Source organism: Pongo abelii, chromosome 1, assembly GCF_028885655.2.
Source record: "Pongo abelii isolate AG06213 chromosome 1, NHGRI_mPonAbe1-v2.0_pri, whole genome shotgun sequence".
NCBI lineage: Eukaryota > Metazoa > Chordata > Mammalia > Primates > Hominidae > Pongo > Pongo abelii.
Genome location: NC_071985.2, coordinates 69,478,911 through 69,501,486, shown reverse-complemented (window position 1 = coordinate 69,501,486; position 22,576 = coordinate 69,478,911). Strand labels below are relative to the sequence as shown.

General features: G+C 38.7%; 1 protein-coding gene and 1 pseudogene across 22 annotated transcripts in view; one reads left to right on the top strand and one right to left on the bottom strand.

The window, feature by feature from the left end:
* Positions 1 to 22,576, bottom strand: part of ACBD6 (acyl-CoA binding domain containing 6) — a 246,918-nt gene that overhangs the window by 160,240 nt on the left and 64,102 nt on the right. For all 22 annotated transcript variants that reach the window (XR_010137526.1, XR_008523208.2, XR_010137504.1 and 19 more), the window contains one exon: positions 7,186 to 7,268. Coding sequence is in view for 8 of the 22 variants with exons in the window: in XM_054550424.2 (XP_054406399.1) it covers positions 7,186 to 7,268 (83 nt within the window). In the remaining 14 variants the exon portion in view is untranslated. The remainder of the gene's footprint in view (positions 1 to 7,185; positions 7,269 to 22,576) is intronic.
* Positions 7,567 to 17,043, top strand: LOC100461850 (voltage-dependent anion-selective channel protein 1-like; annotated as a pseudogene).

The following is a 22,576-nucleotide window of genomic DNA, read 5'->3' as shown; positions in this document are numbered from 1 at the left end:
GCCTACATTGTGATTAACTTTTTATAACAGATTTGTGTGTATTTTACGGTAGTAAATGAAAAAATGGACTAGAATCTACATATATTTTATGCATTCATGCCATATCTTTTTCTTAATTTTTTGGATATCTTAGGCTACATAGTTCATCTGCAAGTGTTTTCAAATTGTTGCAAATTTCCAAAAAAGTTTCCAATATATTAACTTAAAAATATCAACGTATAAGTGGACCTATGCAGTCACAACCTGTGTTTTTTGAGCAGAAATTATATTTTGAATCACAATTCCTGCACTCATAGTGCCATATCTGCAACTGATTTCAGACAGTTACAGAAACAAACCAGTTAGTTTTCCCCCTTCCTGTTATATGATAATGGCAACATCTTCTTCTACTACATAACTATTTTCAGACTGAATTATATTAATATATGCAAGGTACTTAGTTCTAGGTCTAGAAAATTCTTAAAGCCTTCAAATTGAAACTTCCATTTGCTATACTATTTATGTTGATAAGGGTCCCTTCAAATAAAACTACATACATTTTTATGTATTTTTCTCACAATCTTACAATAAAGTATTGACAAAGAAAAAAATCAATGACCCAGATATTTCTTACAGATAATTAGTTATACTGGAGAAGTTACATAACCATAACTTATAAAGACACCATTTACAAAAAATGTATTTTCACCCCTCAAAAGCTGCTTAACCTTAAACAAACTTGATTGAAAATTTCTGATACTTTAAATGCCCATAAGATAAAATGTAGTTAAGTTCTAATAAATCTCTGGAAAATCAGTTGCCATATCAGAAAAAGCACAGATCCGCTTTCCTAAAAGTCTCTACAGAGCTGAGTTACATCCTCAACCATTAAGGTAAGTCTAAAATCTAAGATAATCGATCCAAAGGAAATATCATCATCAGTACATTGATAAATGAAAGACCAAAGTCTCCAATTTTACCAGTAAAGTATATTTTTTTAAAACATTAAATGGAAAAGAAATTTCATTTTAAAAATTTTAACTGAAGATACTCACCATATTAAATAGTAACAACTATCAGACTCAATTTCATTAACTAGAGATTATGATTCCTCAAACATTTCCAGAGCCAGCATAGCACAGTAATTAACAGCAGTTACTAACTATGTGACCCTGCGCAAGTAAGCTAACTTCTCTGAATTTCAGTTTCCTTATCTGTAAAAAAAGAATATTAATAGCATCTATATTTAATAGGTCATCCTAAAGATTAAGAGAAATAATACATATAATACAGTATGGTTACTATGCTAGCATATAATAAATGGTCAATAAATGTTAACTGTCATTATTATTATCTTAAGAATTTAGCATATGTTGTAAGCTGGGGGTCATTCCTCATACCCTATGTAAGTGTCAATTAATCTAATAAATATTAATTAGAACGTCAAGGAAAAAAAGAAGCCAATGTGGTTAGAACAGAGTGAAAAAGGGGGTGAGTGGAAAACTGGCATTAGATGAGATGGTAAGGGGCCCTGTTCATATTATTTGTAATGCATATTCTGCTTCTCATTACTGTAATAGATACAGTATACCCACAACCTCTATATATCTTTATATATGCACACATACATACACACACCAAATTTTGTAAACAAGCATTTCATAGGTACCACATACAGATAAGGATATGGGAAGAAGAGAAAGAAAAATTAGATGGGGTAGACAGGAAAGAGAGAACAAAACTGGAAAAAGGAAGAGGAGAAGAAAAAGGAAGAAAACAGAGAGGAAGAAAAGGTGATGGTTTTAGTTGATGAATGACCCTTGGTTCAGAAAGGGCTAGATTTGTGTACATGCTTGGTTGGCATCATGACACTCAGCACACAGGAGGTAAATGAAGCACGCTAGAAAAGGGTGAATATGAGAGCCAGGAGACTCTTACAACAGTTACTGTTTATGTCAAGACCCACATGTCCCAGGGGACCCATTTTCACATAATCTATAATTATCTCTTCGCTTTAATCGCCTTGTCATTCCTGAGACTCTCATGGGCACTGGAAGAGGAAAAGCTCATTAACTAAACCTTTTCTCCTCTCTCCAGCCACCCATGGCTTTTAATTGCTTGGTGTGTTATTATCTAGGAGTGCAACTGGAATCATTTTCATAAGAAAGGGAGGTAGAGAGAAGGAAGGGAGCCATGAGTCCCTGAGGTATGCACCAAAGACAAACCTTTGCTTTCTCAATTATTTATGCCAGCTGAGGTTTTACAGGCTGAATAAATCCATAACTCAAGTTCATTCTGAGCAGTCAGATTCTCCAGGGGGAGTTGCCCACTTGCCTATACACACTTGTGTAGTCCTCAAAGAATAACCAGAATGTAACAAGACATATGTCATCCAATTTATCACCTATCACCAAGGTGTTAACACAATGTTGATCATAGGCAACATGGCGAAATAGGGAAGTATTACACTATCACCAGCCAAACAGATGGAGGGAAGCTTTTTGGTGCTAAAGGCAGTGGTATCATTAGGATAGTGGTGTTCCAGAATGACAGCCTATTAAATGCATAAAAATCCAAATATTCATTTTTTAAAACACAAATATGTATAACACATACTCTTGAAGCTTAAGAATCTTTAAGTAGATTTGTTAAAAACAGGCTGCAATCTAACAATGTGAAGCTTTGAATAAATAACTAAATAGAATTTTATAACATCTGATTTTAGAAGTAATTTACAATAAAACTATACACGTTACAGCTTTTTCTCCAATCATATCTCTTTCAGGAAAATTTTAGAGTATAATTTATGTGTGACAGGCTTTTATGCTACTTCCAAGCTAGTTCATATTTCACCAAGAATACAAAATTAAAGCATAAAACAATCACTTTCATTCTAATTTTTTATACTTATATTCTTCCATTTATAATCAGGACTAGACAGCAGCCAATGAAAAGATATTTGGGAAATATTTTCAAAATCCATTATTGTTTAAAAATGGAAACTTTATAAGTCAATGATTAAAGCATCTCTTTGAAATTCTACAGGCTTTTGTGTCTGACCACAAGCAGCGACCTCTGGTATTTTCTGCCAAAACACTTCATTTGTCTCACAGAACAACTAATCAATTCCAGAGCCCATCAATCATTTCAGTTGTTTACTAGGTCTGGTCTTGCTTAGAGAAGGTCCAGATGGCTGTCTGTGTAAGTGGAATTAATAAAATTCGAATAGATTACATGACATCAAACTACAAAATATAACAGGGAGCACCAAATCTTATTGCAGGGTGGTGTGGGTACTGTTCAATCTTCATTTACTACATTTTTAATTCTTACCCTAATTTCTCAATTTATGTGCAAACTTCTAGATCAAACCTTTGAAGCATGCAAGTAACCAGAAACAATTTCTTGTATATGTAGTGCAGAATCATTTTACTCTACAAACCCCTATGCTTATTAACCAGTACTTTTTCTGCCCACCTGTAGTATAAATGAAAAACACAGCTGATCTCAAAACTAGAGGTTACTCCCTGTTATAAGATTTGTTACTCTCTTGTTTCTATAGTTCTAAAAATATTGGCTCTCCCTTCCTTGTTTTCCATTTTCTTTTGCAAAAGCAAACAACTTGTATTTAATTATATAACCAGAATGCCACATTATTGTAGCTCCTAACATCAGCTCCTGGCTCCTCTGTAGGGACTCCCTCTGCCAAATAACAATACTATTTATAAAAGCTAACAGTTACACAGTAACTTATTTTGCACCAGGTACTGTTCGAGGATGCCTATGTATTCACATAATCTGCTACGTATCAAGTGTACAAGTACTATAATTATCCCCATTTTACAAGTAAGTAACTTGCCCAATATCACACAGCTAGTAAGTGGTGGAACTAGCATTTGAATGCCAGTGGTTTGGCTCCATAATTTTTTGTACTTAATTAGAATCCCCCTATACCCCCTCAATTTTATTACAGAACAATTAACTTGCTTCAGAATGAGAAACTGATGTCAGAGCTCTGCAATATTAACACAGAGATCTGAACCTCTGACATTATATTGATACTTTCTATGACAGAGTAGAAAGCAGGAAGCAAGCTCAGAATTGGCCCCACTGGCCCTTGGCTCAAGAACATTTACCTTAAAACTAAAACAAACTCATAACTCATCATCTATTATATAATGCACATTCATCAGAAAAGCTGCCACAACAATGGAACCCAAACTTAACCAAATGGATTAGATACTGATTTGCCTGATCTTTACAAATGTAAAAAAAATCTGGAGTTATAAAGTATCAAAACAAACCTTCAAAATACATTATTTTATGTCCTTTTTTAAAAACAACGGTTCCATAGAAAAGAATTTTTGCTTTCATCCAAGTTTACCATTTGATGCTTCTAAAACTCTAAAACCTACTGTCACTTTCACCTCAGTTAAACATAATTCTGCCAAGAAACTGCAATTAACATCAATTAAAGCACAACTTTCTCTTAGAAAAATAAAACACCAGATATATTTCACCAAAATACAAGCACAATTTGATTACATAACTTCAAGAAATAACCCATTTTCATTGTTGCAATTGCATTCTGATACGTAAGAAACCATAGGGACTACATCTGGCTCTTCACTGGAATAATCCAACATTTCAGTACATAAGAATTTTCATGCCAGGCACAGTGGCTCACACCTGTAATCCCAGCACTTTGGGAGACCAAGGCAGGTGGATCACAAGGTCAAGAGATTGAGACCATCCTGGCTAACATGGTGAAACCCTGTCTCTACTAAAAATACAAAAATTAGTTGGGCATGGTGGTGCGTGCCTGTAGTCCCAGCTACTCAGGAGGCTGAGGCAGGGGAATCGCTTGAACCCAGGAGGCAGATGTTACAGTGAGCCAAGATCGTACCACTGCACTCCAGCCTGGTGACAGAGCAAGACTCTGTCTCAAAAAAAAAAAAAAAAAAACCAACAAATTTTCATTATGGCCTAATTTGTTATAATGGAATTCTACTACACTATAAAAAGAACTCTCCCAATACAAGAATATGATTAGTTGCTGTAATTTCTGATCTGCTGTAGTAGTAACAAAATTCCTGTGTTTGTAATAGTTAAACAGCTTTCAATGGCTTGCTCACATTCACGTTTCTTATTCTTAACAATATGTTCAGAATATGAAGATTTAGATGATATCATAAGACTAATACTTAATGAAGACTTCATGAAAAAAAGGCCAAGTCTAACCAGTTTTGCCCACAAAGGTTCATATTTCATTCAATTAATAATATTTATTAAACATACTTTCATGAAAATGCCAAAAGTAGTAAGAACATACTATTCAAAAGTGAAGAAATTGAGAAGCACAAATATTCACAATGTTTTCTGTCATTATAGGTTCATAATAAATGTGTGTTGAATTAAAATCTCTACAAAAATAAACTGTATTATTCTTTGTCATTGTTTATCACTGTCAAAATTCTAAATACTGATTTAAATCTAAGAATCACTTCACTAGCAATTGGGTGGGGGATAAAGGAAGGAAGATTAACCCTTTCAACACAGTTTAACTCTATCTCAGGATTTCTACTCTCACTCACTACAACTGGAGTACATTTGATTTGCTTTATGTTCTGTAGGGCTGCTGTGATCAGTCATGTCATCAGACATTTGAAAAGAAAATGTATTCAGTATGTCATTTTGAAAAATACTAGAGTCTGGGAGCCCTTAAGGAAAATGGCATACAAAATAAAGATCATTATTATTTACAGATAAGTGATTGATATCATTAGAAACTTAAGCTTAGTGATTTTTTTAAAAGGAAAGTCAAGAAACTATCTCAATTTATTTATCTAATTAGGAAAGAAAAATAGCCTATACATTTTTTATTGCTTAAGGGAAAGAGGTGAGGGTGTGCATATCACAGAAGAACCAAACCAGCAGCTCTCTGTCTTACAATAGGGCTCTTACACTAACTCTACATAAGCAATAGTCACTAAACTATCAGCTCTTCAAGGGAAGCAGCTGTGGCTACCTCCCAAGTTCTGAGCACTTTCACTGAAGATCTACTAAGTTTGGGGGCCTTCCTCAGATAGTGAGAATGCAAAGATGGGTAAAATATGATCTTCACTATCAAAAACTAAAAGCTAAAAGTATTTCTAAGTATACAGTTCAGTAGTGTTAAGTATATTCACACTACTGTGCAATCCCCGTAACTTTTTCATCTTGTAAAACTGAAACTCTGTCCCCATTAAACAACTTCCCATTTCCCCTACCCCCAGCTCCTGGCAACCACCATTTTACTGTCTCTCTGATTTTTGAATCCTTTCTGTTTCTGTGAGTTTGACTACTCTAAATACCTCATGTAAGTATAATCGCAAAGTGTTTGTGTTCTTGTGACTGGCTTATTTCACTTAGCATAATATCCTCAAGGTTCACACATGTTGCAACAGGTGTAAAAATTTCCTTCCTTTTTAAGGCTGAATAATATTCCATTGTATATACCACATTTTGTTTATCCATCCATCTGTCAACAGATGCTTCCACCTATTGGCTACTGTACAGAATGCTGCTATGAACATGGGTTTGCAAATATGTCTTTGAGATTCTGCTTTCTTGTTTCTGCTTCTTGAGAAACAGAACTGGTGGATCATATGGTAATTCTATTTTAACTTTCTGAGGAAACTTCCGTTTTCCACAGTGGCTGTATAATTTTATACTCCAAAATTACTTTTAATTTGGAGCAAATTAAATTAACTTTTAATTAAACAAATTAAAAAAATTAAAATCTTTAAAATAAATAATAGTATTTTGAGGAAAATTAACACAAAAATCCTTAGCTTTAGATTGAGACACAACATCTTGTCCCACCAACTACTTGTGTGAGGAAAAGTCACTGAATGAGACAGTTGTTACTAGACACCAGTGGAAAGTAATGATTATCACTTATTCAGACACTTCTCTGGCACTGGTTCAGACATTTCATTGATTTTAAAGATTATACACCTAAAAAATTATTTCCTGTCATTTATTGTCCTGCTTGCAAATACGACCAAATCAGTTTCATGTTAAGAAGGAATGCTTTACAAATTGAAGATTTCAGGATTAAAAATATATAGTACATATATACACACACATAAGCACATACATACAAACACACGCACACACACAGGCATATATATTTCTATTATCAAGGATCAGAAGAGAAATTACCTGATGGTTTCTTCATGATATAGAGAACTAATAACTGGCCCACCAAAACCAGTATTTGCTTCTTTTCCTTTCTTCTCTGGTATCTGTGGGAAGGCGGAAAAAAAGTGAAAAAAAGACAAATGGGTTAAAACAATAGGTATTTAAATCAGTTACAAAATGTTATTTTGCAAAGAAAGACTAAGGAGATTTTACCCTCAACCATCTCTTCAAACCCTAGTAAAATTTTTAAGGTGGTAACAGAAAGGCAATAGGATTCTCAGGTCATCACAGGAGTGGAATGGATACCTGGCTGGCAATCGAAGGTATTCCAGTACAATCTTCTGGAGCCACCAAAAAACAATTCTCCTAGCTGACTGTGAGATGATGTTCAATGTGGTAAATATGGATGTTCAGGTGAGAAAAAGAAAAATAAATCCCAGACATGAATGTGATCAGCAAAATCGTATCTAGATTTATAAAATAAAAGTTCCCAAATAAGAAGCTACATTACAGTAAAAGTTCAAATTTAGTCATAAAGAAAATGTTTTTGGGTTAAAAAAAAAAAAAGGAAGGAGAAAAGGTAGAAGAGGGATAGGAAAGGAGGTTTATATCTCAAATAAAAGAAAAAAGAAGCAAACTGCACAGAAATACTTTCCAAACTCAAGGATTCAACACATCTTGCCCCTCTATGTTCTCAAAACACACAAGAGTAAAATTAATTTAGGAATAAGATTCTTCTAAAACATGTAACGTGGAAGCAATGAACCTGGATAATACTGTCTGCAAGGATCAAAGTGCAACCTCTGCAAAACCCCATGTGTTGACAGCTTTTAGTACAGGACACCCTGCAAAAGTCAAAACTCTGATTCTGGACATAAATATTCCTTTAGAATCAAAATTACATTATTATTTAATTTGACTGCAAAAAGACTAGTTTTCTTTCAAATAAAACACAGTCAATCCCCATACACATTTTTTCAGTACTTAAGAGAAGTACGAGTTTTGTTTTATTTTTTTTAATTGTTTGTTTCAGTCTGTGGATCACTGGACTGAGGAAAAAGACCCCCTTCCGCGGAGATAGCATATTCTATCTGTTCCTAATACTACTGGGGGAACTGAGCTGGCCGAATAGGAACAGCTCTGGTCTACAGCTCCCAGCGTGAGCGACACAGAAGACGGGTGATTTCTGCATTTCCATCTGAGGTACCGGGTTCATCTCACTAGGGAGTGCCAGACAGTGGGCACAGGATAGTGGGTGCAGCGCACCGTGCGTGAGACGAAGCAGGGCGAGGCATTGCCTCACTCGGGAAGCACAGGGGGTCAGGGAGTTCCCTTTCCTAGTCAAAGAAAGGGGTGACAGACGGCACCTGGAAAATCGGGTCACTCCCACCCTAATACTGCGCTTTTCCGACGGGCTTAAAAAACGGCTCACCAGGAGATTATATCCTGCACCTGGCTCGGAGGGTCCTACGCCCATGGAGTCTCGCTGATTGCTAGCACAGCAGTCTGAGATCAAACTGCAAGGCAGCAGCGAGGCTGGAGGAGGGGCGCCCGCCATTGCCCAGGCTTGATTAGGTAAACAAAGCAGCCCAGAAGCTCGAACTGGGTGGAGCCCACCACAGCTCAAGGAAGCATGCCTGCCTCTGTAGGCCCCACCTCTGGGGGCAGGGCACAGACAAACAAAAAGACAGCAGTAATCTATGCAGACTTAAATGTCCCTGTCTGACAGCTTTGAAGAGAGCAGTGGTTCTCCCAGCACGCAGCTGGAGATCTGAGAACGGGCAGACTGCCTCCTCAAGTGGGTCCCTGACCCCTGACCCCCGAGCAGCCTAACTGGGAGGCACCCCCCAGTAGGGGCAGACTGACACCTCACACGGCCCGGTTCTCCTCTGAGACAAAACTTCCAGAGGAATGATAAGACAGGAGCATTCGCGGTTCACGAAAATCTGCTGTTCTGTAACCACCGCTGCTTGTACCCAGGCAAACGGGGTCTTGAGTGTATCTCTAGCAAACTCCAATAGACCTGCAGCTGAGGGTCCTGTCTGTTAGAAGGAAAACTAACAAACAGAAAGGACATCCACACCAAAAACCCATCTGTACATCACCATCATCAAAGACCAAAAGTAGATAAAACCACAAAGATGGGGAAAAAACAGAGCAGAAAAACTGGAAACTCTAAAAAGTAGAGCGCCTCTCTTCCTCCAAAGGAACGCAGCTCCTCACCAGCAACGGAACAAAGCTGGATGGAGAATGACTGACGAGTTGAGAGAAGAAGGTTTCAGACGATCAAACTACTCCAAGCTACAGGAGGAAATTCAAACCAAAGGCAAAGAAGTTGAAAACTTTGAAAAAAATTTAGACGACTGTATAACTAGAATAACCAATACAGAGAAGTGCTTAAAGGAGCTGATGGAGCTGAAAGCCAAGGCTTGAGAACTATGTGAAGAATGCAGAAGCCTCAGGAGCCGATGCGATCAACTGGAAGAAAGGGTATCAGTGATGGAAGATGAAATGAATGAAATGAAGCGAGAAGGGAAGTTTAGAGAAAAAAGAATAAAAAGAAATGAACAAAGCCTCCAAGAAATATGGGACTATGTGAAAAGACCAAATCTACGTCTGATTGGTGTACCTGAAAGTGACAGGGAGAATGGAACCAAGTTGGAAAACACTCTGCAGGATATCATCCAGGAGAACTTCCCCAGTCTAGCAAGGCAGGCCAACATTCAGATTCAGGAAATACAGAGAACGCCACAAAGATACTCCTTGAGAAGAGCAACTCCAAGACACATAATTGTCAGATTCATCAAAGTTGAAATGAAGGAAAAAATGTTAAGAGCAGCCAGAGAGAAACGTCAGGTTACCCACAAAGGGAAGCCCATCAGACTAACAGCGGATCTCTCGGCAGAAACTCTACAAGCCAGAAGAGAGTGGGGGCCAATATTCAACATTCTTAAAGAAAAGAATTTTCAACCCAGAATTTCATATCCAGCCAAACTAAGCTTCATAAGTGAAGGAGAAATAAAATCCTTCACAGACAAGCAAATGCTGAGAGATTTTGTCACCACCAGGCCTGCCCTAAAAGAGCTCCTGAAAGAAGCAGTAAACATGGAAAGGAACAACCGGTACCAGCTGTTGCAAAATCATGCCAAATTGTAAAGACCATTGAGGCTAGGAAGAAACTGCAACAACTAACGAGCAAAATAACCAGCTAACATCATAATGACAGGATCAAATTCACACATAACAATACTAACTTTAAATGTAAATGGACTAAATGCTCCAATTAAAAGACACAGACTGGCAAATTGGATAAAGACTCAAGACCCATCAGTGTGCTGTATTCAGGAAACCCATCTCACGTACAGAGACACACATAGGCTCAAAATAAAAGGATGGAGGAAGATCTACCAAGCAAATGGAAAACAAAAAAAGGCAGGGGTTGCAATCCTAGTCTCTGATAATACAGACTTTAAACCAACAAAGATCAAAAGAGACAAAGAAGGCCATTACATAATGGTAAAGGGATCAATTCAACAAGAAGAGCTAACTATCCTAAATATATATGCACCCAATACAGGAGCACCCAGATTCATAAAGCAAGTCCTGAGTGACCTACAAAGAGACTTAGACTCCCACACAATAATAATGGAAGACTTTAACACCCCACTGTCAACATTAGACAGATCAACGAGACAGAAAGTTAGCAAGGATACCCAGGAATTGAACTCAGCACTGCACCAAGCGGACCTAATAGACATCTACAGAACTCTCCACCCCAAATCAACAGAATATACATTTTTTTCAGCACCACACCACACCTATTCCAAAATTGACCACATAGTTGGAAGTAAAGCTCTCCTCAGCAAATGTAAAAGAACAGAAATTATAACAAACTGTCTCTCAGACCACAGTGCAATCAAACTAGAATTCAGGATTAAGAAACTCATTCAAAACCACTCAACTACATGCAAACTGAACAACCTGCTCCTGAATGACTACTGGGTACATAACGAAATGAAGGCAGAAATAAAGATGTTCTTTGAAACCAATGAGAACAAAGACACAACATACCAGAATCTCTGGGACACATTCAAAGCAGTGTGTACAGGGAAATTTATAGCACTAAATGCCCACAAGAGAAAGCAGGAAAGATCCAAAATTAACACCCTAACATCACAATTAAAAGAACTAGAGAAGCAAGAGCAAACACATTCAAAAGCTAGCAGAAGGCAAGAAATAACTAAAATCAGAGCAGAACTGAAGGAAATAGAGACACAAAAAAACCTTCAAAAAATTAATGAATCCAGGAGCTGGTTTTTTGAAAGGATCAACAAAATTGATAGACCGCTAGCAAGACTAATAAAGAAAAAAAGAGAGAAGAATCAAATAGACACAATAAAAAATGATAAAGGGGATATCACTACCAATCCCACAGAAATACAAACTACCATCAGAGAATACTACAAACACCTCTACGCAAATAAACTACAAAATCTAGAAGAAATGGATAAATTTCTTGACACATACACCCTCCCAAGACTAAACCAGGAAGAAGTTGAATCTCTGAATAGACCAATAAGAGGATCTGAAATTGTGGCAATAATCAATAGCTTACCAACAAAAAGAGTCCAGGACCAGATGGATTCACAGCTGAATTCTACCAGAGGTACAAGGAGGAACTGGTACCATTCCTTCTGAAACTATTCCAATCAATAGAAAAAGAGGGAATCCTCCCTAACTCATTTTAAGAGGCCAGCATCATCCTGATACCAAAGCCTGGCAGAGACACAACCAAAAACGAGAATTTTAGACCAATATGCTTGATGAACATTGATGCAAAAATCCTCAATAAAATACTGGCAAACTGAATCCAGCAGCACATCAAAAAGCTTATCCACCATGATCAAGTGGGCTTCATCCCTGGGATGCAAGGCTGGTTCAATATACGCAAATCAATAAATGTAATCCAGCATATAAACAGAACCAAACACAAAAACCATGATTATCTCAATAGATGCAGAAAAGGCCTTTGACAAAATTCAACAACCCTTCATGCTAAAAACTCTCAATAAATTAGGTATTGATGGGACGTATCTCAAAATAATAAGGGCTATCTATGACAAACCCACAGCCAATATCATACTGAATGGGCAAAAACTGGAAGCATTCCCTTTGAAAACTGGCACAAGACAGGGATGCCCTCTCTCACCACTCCTATTCAACATAGTGTTGGAAGTTCTGGCCAGGGCAATCAGGCAGGAGAAGGAAATAAAGGGTATTCAATTAGGAAAAGAGGAAGTCAAATTGTCCCTGTTTGCAGATGATGTGATTGTAAATCTAGAAAACCCCAATGTCTCAGCCCAAAATCTCCTTAAGCTGATAAGCAACTTCAGCAAAGTCTCAGGATACAAAATCAATGTACAAAAATCACAAGCATTCTTATACACCAATAACAGACAAACAGAGAGCCAAATCATGAGTGAACTCCCATTCACAATTGCTTCAAAGAGAATAAAATACCTAGGAATCCAACTTACAAGGAATGTGAAGGACCTCTTCAAGGAGAACTACAAACCACTGCTCAATGAAATAAAAGAGGACACAAACAAATGGAAGAACATTCCATGCTCATGGGTAGGAAGAATTAATATCATGAAAATGGCTGTACTGCCCAAGGTAATTTATAGATTCAATGCCATCCCCATCAAGCTACCAATGACTTTCTTCCAGAATTGGAAAAAACTACTTTAAAGTTCATAGGGAACCAAAAAAGAGCCCGCATCACCATGTCAATCCTAAGCCAAAAGAACAAAGCTGGAAGCATCACGCTACCTGACTTCAAACTATACTACAAGGCTACAGTAACCAAAACAGCATGGTACTGGTACCAAAACAGAGACATAGATCAATGGAACACAACAGAGCCCTCAGAAATAACGCCGCATATCTACAACTATCTGATCTTTGACAAACCTGAGAAAAACAAGCAATGGGAAAAGGATTCCCTATTTAATAAATGGTGCTGGGAAAACTGGCTAGACATATGTAGAAAGATGAAACTGGATCCCTTCCTGACACCTTATACAAAAATTAATTCAAGATGGATTAAAGACTTAAATGTTAGACCTAAAACCATAAAAACCCTAGAAGAAAACCTAGGCATTACCATTCAGGACATAGGCATGGGCAAGGACTTCATGTCTGAAACACCAAAAGCAGTGGCAACAAAAGCCAAAATTGACAAATGGGATCTAATTAAACTCAAGAGCTTCTGCACAGCAAAAGAAACTACCATCAGAGTGAACAGGCAACCTACAAAATGGGAGAAAATTTTTGCAACCTACTCATCTGACAAAGGGCTAATATCCAGAATCTACAATGAACTCAAACAAATTTACAAGAAAAAAACAAACAACCCCATCAAAAAGTGGGTGAAGGACATGAACAGACACTTCTCAAAAGAAGACATTTATGCAGTCAAAAAAAACATGAAAAAATGCTCACCATCACTGGTCATCAGAGAAATGCAAATCAAAACCACAATGAGATACCATCTCACACCAGTTAGAATGGCAATCATTAAGAAGTCAGGAAACAACAGGGGCTGGAGAGGATATGGAGAAATAGGAACACTTTTACACTGTTGGTGGGACTGTAAACTAGTTCAACCCTTGTGGAAGTCAGTGTGGCGATTCCTCAGGGATCTAGAACTAGAAATACCATTTGACCCAGCCATCCCATTACTGGGTATATACCCAAAGGACTATAAATCATGCTGCTATAAAGAAACATGCACACATATGTTTATTGCAGCACTATTCACAATAGCAAAGACTTGGAACCAAGCCAAATGTCCAACAATGATAGACTGGATTAAGAAAATGTGGCACATATACACCATGGAATACTATGCAGCCATAAAAAATGATGAGTTCATGTCCTTTGTAGGGACATGGATGAAATTGGAAATCATCATTCTCAGTAAACTATCGCAAGAACAAAAAACCAAACACCACATATTCTCACTCATAGGTGGGAATTGAACAATGAGAACACATGGACACAGGAAGGGGAACATCACACTCTGGGCACTGTTGTGGGGTGGGGGGAGGGGGGAGGGATAGCTTTAGGAGATATACCTAATGCTAAATGACGAGTTAATGGGTGCAGCACACCAGCATGGCACATGTATACATAGGTAACTAACCTGCACATTGTGCACATGTACCCTAAAACTTAAAGTATAATAATAATAAAATAAAATAAAATAAAACCTGAAAAAAAAATAAATAAAAAGCATTTGTGGTGTTATGCTGTGTGTGTGTGTGTGTGTACAGAGAGAGAGAGAGAGAGCGAGAGAGTGTGCACAAAAGAGATTTGTTTTTGTCCATGGTTCCTGGTTTCTAACTCCTATTGCCCTTGTTACAGTCTTTCGTTACATAATTAGGTGTGTCAGGCCTCAGGAGCAGCCTCAGGAAAGATAATCTATGGGACTTTCTCCTGCCCTCCTTTTACCTGCCCCAAGTTACCCTTTCTGATTGTGGGTCACAATCCCGAGAGAGAGTCCTGCCCTATACCCTAGGGGAAGGAATATTGACATCATGAAACCCAAGAGGAATGGGTGCTGGGAGCTTGGGGATAGTGGAACACATGGAGGTTCCTGGAGGGTGGCATGCCCAGACAGGTTATGAAAGCACCATGTCCCTTCCTCCATGCCTCACCCTACACATCTCCTTGTAAACCAAAAATAAAGTTCTAAGCCCTACAACCATCTGGATGAACCCCTCCTCTTAGCTAAGGTTTCTCCAAAGAAACCTGAAAAACTAGTTCAGGCCCTGATGGGAAGTTGGGGTCTGGACATGTCTCATTATACTTTCCTCCCTTTATCATTCAGGAACAACTGACCAGCATTAACATTAAAACAGAGATCTCACAACTGACAAAAAAGACTCTTTGTATCAATAAGATATCAAATTCCAACCTGACTCTAGTATAGCATCACGTGACAGAGAGCGGACCCTGGAAGAAATAAAAATATTTTATCCCAAAATATATTTGACATATTTTGAAACGGCCCTGCAAAGCCATCTCTTAAAAGGGAAATTTTACATTATGTAAAGAATCCTGTTCCCTTTCCGGGTCTTTTTCTGATCCTAAAGAGATTAGCTGAGAGATCTGAAGAATCTTTTAAAGATCTGAATAGGAAACAATTGTCATCTATTGCATCTAACAGTGGCCACCTATAAGACTTCATCTATATAGTAAGAACCTTGGTCTCCACAAACCCTTAACTCAGATATTCCTTTCTATTAATTCCAAGCTTTTAGATAATAACTTAACTCTCAACCAACTGCCAATCAGAAAATCTTTGAATCTACCTATGATAAGTCGCTGCTTCGAGTTGTCCTGTCTTTCCAGACCAAACCAATGTATACCTCATATGTATTAATAATTAGGAATAGAATAAAACTACCTCAACAGGCCATAGCCACCACCGAGCCTGCCACCAGCGCCTCTAAGCAGAAGGTGGTTGTGCCACCCACGAATGCCAATCTTGGCAATCTGCCAGGGATGTCTTCACCAAGGGTTATGGATTTGGCTTGATTTGAAAACAAAATCTGAGAATGAATTGGAATTTACAAGCTCAGGCTCAGCCAACACTGAGACCACCAAAGTCATGGGCAGTCTGGAAACCAAGTACAGATGGACTGAGTAGGGCCTGACATTTGCAGAGAAATGGAACACCGACAACACACTAGGCACCGAGATTACCGTGGAAGGTCAGCTTGCACGTGATCTGAAGCTTACCTTCGATTCATCCTTCTCAGCTAACACTGGGGGAAAAAAAAGCTAAAATCAAGACAGGGTACAAGCGGAAGCACATTAACCTGGGCTGCGACATGGATTTCGACATTGCTGGGCTTTCCATCTGGGGTGCTCTGGTGCTGGGTTACGAGGGCTGGCTGGCCGGCTACCAGATGAATTTTTTTTTTTTTTTTTTTTTTGAGACGGAGTCTTGCTCTGTCGCCCAGGTTGGAGTGCAGTGGCAGGATCTCGGCTCACTGCAAGCTCCACCTCCTGAGTTCACGCCATTCTCCTACCTCAGCCTCCCAAGTAACTGGGACTACAGGCTCCCGCCACCACACCTGGCTAATTTTTTTTTTTTTTTTTTTTTTTTGGAAACAGGGTTTCACCGTTAGCCAGGATGGTCTCGATCTCCTGACCTCATGATCCGCCCGCCTTGGCCTCCCAAAGTGCTGGGATTACAGGCATGAGCCACCATGCCTGGCCCAGAAGAATTTTGAGACTCCAAAGTCCCGAGTAACCCAGAGCAACTGTGCAGTTGGCTACAAGACTTATGAATTCCAGCTTCACACTAATATGAATGACGGGACAGAGTTTGGCAGCTCCATTTACCAGAAAGTGAACAAGAAGTTGGAGACCGCTGTCAATCTCGCCTGGACAGCAGGAAACAGTAACACGCACTTCAGAATAGCAGCCAAGTATCAGACTGACCCTGACACCTGCTTCTCAGCTAAAGTGAATAATTCCAGCCTGATAGGTTTAGGATACACTCAGACCCTAAAACCAGGTATCAAATTGACACCGTCAGCTCTTCTGGATGGCAAGAACGTCAATGGTGGTGGCCACAAACTTGGTTTAGGCCTGGAATTTCAAGCATAAATGAATACTGTACAACTGTTTAATTTTAAACTATTTTGCAGCATAGCTACCTTCAGAATTTACTGTATCTTTTAATGTTGTATGTCTGGAATGCAAGTATTGCTAAATATGTTAGACCTCCAGGTTAAAGATGATTCAGCTTTAAGATGTTACCCTTTCAGAGGTACAGAAGAAAACCATTTCCAAAAAAGGTCCTTTCAGTGGTAGACTTGGGGGTAACTTGGTGGCCCCTTTGAGATATCAGGTTTCTTTTTTATCTAGAAATGGCTGCAAGGAGAAGCTGATAATATGTAGGCACTTTGTAAATGCATATTGAGTAAATGAAAGAAATTGTGATTTCCTGAGAATCGAACCTTGGTTATCTAACCCTAATTGATGAGAAGCTCACTACTTGATGGTGTGTACAAACTCACCTGAATGGGATTTTTTTTTGGACAGATCTTCATGACCTGTTCCCACCCCAGTTCATCATCACCTCTTTTACACCAAAACGTCTGCAGAGTGGTGTGGTCACGTTTCTTTTGTGCCATTTTGGGGTGGAGAGGGTGGATGTGATAAAGCCAATAATTCAGGACTTATTCCTTCTTGCGTTGTGTTTTTTTTTGCCCTTGCACCAGAGTATGAAATAGCTTCCAGGAGCTCCAGCTATAAGCTTAGAAGTGTCTGTGTGATTGTAATCACATGGTGACAACACTCAGAATCTAAATTGGACTTCTGTTGTATTTTCACCACTCAATTTGTTTTTTAGCAGTTTAATGGGTACATTTTAGAGTCTTCCATTTTGTGTGGAATTAGATCCTCCCCTTCAAATGCTGTAATTAACACTGCTTTAAAAAAACTTGAATAAAATATTGAAACCTCAAAAAACAAAAACAAAAACAAAACTACCTCAACATAATAAAGGCCATATATGAAAAGGCCACAGTTAACAACATACTCAGTGGTGAAAAACTGAAAGCTTTCCTTCTAAGATCAGGAGCAAGGCAAGGATATCTATTCTCATCACTTCTGTTCAAGATGGTATCCAGGCCAATGTTAATGCTATCATATCTCCCTAAAGGATATAAAATCAAGCTGTAACCCCATCAGCTTGGGTACATGTTCTCAAGACCTTCTGAGGCTATGTCATGGGTCATGGTCTTCACATTTGGTGCAGAATAAATCTCTTCAAATACTTTGCAGTTTGGCTTTTTTTCCTCGACATCTTCATCGTATCCCTTGTAACATCCTTTATAATAAACTGGCAAATGTGTTTCCCTGAGTTCTGTGAGCCACTCCAGAAAATTGGTTGAACCCAAAGAGGGGGTCATGGGAACCCCAACTTGAAGCCAGTTGGTAAGAAATTCTGGAGACCGGGGCTTGTGACTGGTCAAGGGGTGGGAGGCAGTCCTGGGGACTGCGTCCTCAACCTGTGGAATCTGACACTATCTCTAGGCACCTAGTGTCAGAACTGATTAGGAAGATACGCAATTGGTGTCTGCTGCAGAACTGCTCACATAGTGTTAGAAATCCCCACATATTTGGTCACAGAAGTCTTTTGTTGTTGTAGTGGTATGAGAGCAGAGGAAAAACACGGTTTGAAAGTTTTTCCTAAAAGGGCATCCAAATTGGAAAGGAAGAGGTAAAGTTATCTGTTCACAGACAACAGGATTTTATATGTAAAAAAATCCTAAAGATTCCACCCAATCTGTTATTCAGCAAAGTTGCAGGATACAAAATCGTCACACAAAAATCAGGTTAGGTCTGACAGAGACAGACAATAAGTGAATAAGTTTTCCAATATTAAAACCTAAAGAGTATTATGAAAAAAAAAACAGGTCCGGGAACAAGGTTATAATTTGGAATAAGATGGTTGGGGAAAGCCTTCTAGAGGAGGCCCTTTGAATAAAGACAAAGGAAGTGAAGAAGTGAGTCTTGCAGATATCTGAAGTAGATTGTTCTAGCCATAGGAAAAAGCCAGTGCAAAGGCCCTATGATGAGGGTATGCACAGAATGTTAGAGTAGGGGTCCCCAACCCCTGGGCCGCAGGCCAGTAGCAATAGGAACCTGGCCTGTTAGGAACCTGGCCGCACAGCAGGAGATGAGCAGCGGTTGAGCAAGCATTACCACCTGAGCTCCACCTCCTGTCAGATCAGCAATAGCAAAAGAGTCTCACAGGACTTTGAAGACTATTGTGAACTGCACGTGTGAGGGCTCTAGGTTACACACTCCTTATGAGAATCTAATGCCTGATGATCTGAAGTCAAACAGTTTAATCCTGAAACCATCCCCCTCCAACATCGGCCTCCTAACCCCTGCTGCAGAAAAATTGTCTTCCACTAAACCAGTCCCTGGTGCCAAAAAGGGTGGGGACTGCTGTGTTAGAGAACTTAAAATGTTTCTGTCCTTTGCCTACTCTATTTAAGGTACAGGGTGTCTTAAATAGAATAGGCAAAGGACATAACCATTTAAGAAGCAAGAAGACAAGGTTGTTCATGAGACAATCATAGTTTCTATTGGTGCCATTCACTGACTCTCTTAATGTGAAATAGACAATTGGGAAGAGATAGCTATGGTCCACTTGGTAATTATTTGCTGTGAAATAAAGACTACTAATTAAGAGTTATGTGGTAGTTAAAAAAAATAAGTGTAGTTTTTTCTTTTTTATTTAGCCTTCTTTTTAAAGCAGGTTTAGGTTTACAGAAAAATGAACGAAAAATAGGGTTATCTCATACCTCTCACATGTATACACCTCCCCCACCCACTGCCCCCATTACTAACATCTTGCATTGAGTGGCACATTTGTTACAGCTGATGAGCCTATATTAATACACTATTATTAATGAAAGTCCATAGTTTACATTAGGGTTCACTCTTGTGTTGAACATTCTATGGGTTTGACAAACATATAACGACATGTACCCACCACTGCAGTACCATTCAGAATAGTTTCACTGCCCTAAAAATCCCGTGCTCTACCTATTCACCCTTCCCTCCCTCCCCACTCTCCTCAATACTCTGAACCCACGGCAACTAGTGATCTTTTCACTGCCTTGTTTTACTCTTTCCAGAATGTCAAATGATTTTACAGTATGCAGCCTTTTCAGATTGGCTTCTTTCACTTAGCATTATGCATTTAGGTTCCTCCATGTCTTTTCATGGTCTAATAGCTCATTTCTTTTTAAAAATTTTAAATTGTTGTAAACATAAAATTTACAATTTTAACCATTTTTGGTATTTAACTCAGTAGTATTAACTATATGCTCCTTCCCCTGGCCCAAAACACCAAATTTTTCTTGAATCTTTACCGTAAATGGGATTCTGGGAGGTAAAACCTACCAAAGTGGAAGGCCCTTCTAAGACTGGGGAGGGGCTGGGTGCGGGGGCTCACGCCTGTAATCCCAGCACTTGGGGAGGCCAAGGCGGGTGGATCACGAGGTCAGAAAATTGAGACCATCCTGGCTAACATGGTGAAACCCTGTCTCTACTAAAAATACAAAAAAAAAAAAAAAAAAAAATTAGCCGGGCGTGGTGGTGGGCGCCTGTAGTCCCAGTTACTCGGGATGCTAAGGCAGGAGAATGGTGTGAACCCAGGAGGCAGAACTTGCAGTGAGCCAAGATCACGCCACTGCACTCCAGCCTGGGTGACACAGCGAGACTCCGTTTCAAAAAATAAAAAAATACTGGGGAGGAGTTTTTGAATCCCTAGTCCACACTCAGCCTCAAGCAATTCATCCATTACCATTGAAGTGTTTCTACCAGTTTATGGCCCAAGCATCTTCTGTTATCTTGGTTACGATTCTCTGTATTCACCTGTCTCTCCAGTTTTGGGGATGGCAGTTTGAACTGGTACCTCAATCTCTGATGGATCTAGAACAGTCTTTGATTTTCAGTTTGGTCAGATTACTGTTATTGTTAAGGACAGGAGTGATAACTTGCAGGTTCTTCACATGTTGAGGCTGAAACTGGAAGTTCAGTGATCTTTTAAAGAGATTTTAAAATTTAAAAAAAGTCTTTAAATTTACCCATATATTTAGCACTTCCAGGACTCTTCATTCCTTTATGGAGGTCCAAATTTCCATCTTATATAATTTTCCTTTCACGTGAAGTTCCTTTAAAATTTACTATAGTTCAGTTCAGTTGGCAATGAATTACCTGCTTTTGTTTATTTGGAAAAAGTTTTTATTTATTTATTTATTTTTATTTTTTAGATGAAGTCTCACTCTGTGGCCCAGGCTGGAGTGCAGTGGTGCAATCTCATCTCACTACAACCTCTGCCTCCTGGGTTCAAGCGATTCTCCTGCTTCAGTCTCCAGAGCAGCTGGGATTACAGATGCCCACCATGACACCCGGCTAATTTTTACATTTTTAGTAGAGATGGGGTTGCAATGTGTTGTTCTGCCTGGTCTCGAACTTCTGACCTCAAGTGATCTGCCCGTCTCAGCCTCCCAAAGTGTTGGGATTACAGGCATGAGCCACCAGATCCAGCCTTGAAAAGTCTTTATTTCACGTTTACTTCTTTTTGTATTGACATGAGATTCACATAAAATTAACCAGTTTAACGTGTACAATTGAATGACATTTAATACATTCACAATATTGAGCAACCAATTCCATCTAGTTCCACGACATATTTGTTATTCCCCCCAAAAAGCCTTGAACCCACTGAACAGTCACTCCCCATTCCCCCTCCCCCAAACCTTTAGCCTTGAACCCACCAAGCAGTCACTCCCCATTCCCCTCTCCCCCAAACCTTTAGCCTTGAACCTACTAAGCAGTCACTCCCCATTCCCCTCTCCCCCAAAACCTTGGCAACACCAATCTGCTTTCTGTTTCTATGGATTTAACCATTCTGGATATTTCATATAAATTGAATCATACATTATGTAATCTTCTATGTCTGGCCTCTTTCACTTGGTTTAATGTTTTCAAGGCTCATCTATATTATAGCATGTATCAGTTCTTCATTCCTTTTTATGATTAATAGTCTATTATATGTATATACCAATACCAAATTTTGCTTATCCACTCATCAGTTAATGGACATCTGGGTTGTTTGCACTTTCGGCTATTGTGAATACTGCTGCTATTATCATTTGTATACAGGTATTTGAGTATCAAATTACCCAGCAATTCCACTCCTGTATATACCCAAAAGAATTGGTAATTCTATTTTTAACTTTTTGAGGAACCACCAAACTGTCTTTCATGGCAGATGCACCATTGTACAGTCCTAGCAGCAATCTAAGACAGTTTCAATGTCTCTACATCCCTGCCAAAACTTGTTATTATCTTTTTTATTGCGGACACCCTACTGGGTATGAAGTGGTCCTGTTGAAAATCAACTGACCATAAACTTGGGAGTTCATTTCTGCACTCTCAATTCTTTTCCATATGTTTATCCTTATACCAGTACCATACTGTTTTAATTACTGTAGCTTTATAGTAAATTTTGAAATTGCAAAGTTTGAATCCACTAGTTTTGCTTTTTTTCAATACTTTGACTATTTGGGGCCCTTTGCAATTCCATATAAATCAGATTGACTTGGACAGCGCTGCCATCTAAATAAAATTAAATCTTCCAATCCATGAACACAAGATGAATTTCCATTAACTTAGGTCTTCTTTAATTTCTTTTGGCAATATAGTTTTCAGTATAAAATCTTTCACATCCTTGGTTAAAATTCCCAGGTTTTTTTTTTTTTATTCTTTTGAAGGCTATTGTAAATGGAATTTTTTTGTTTGTTTC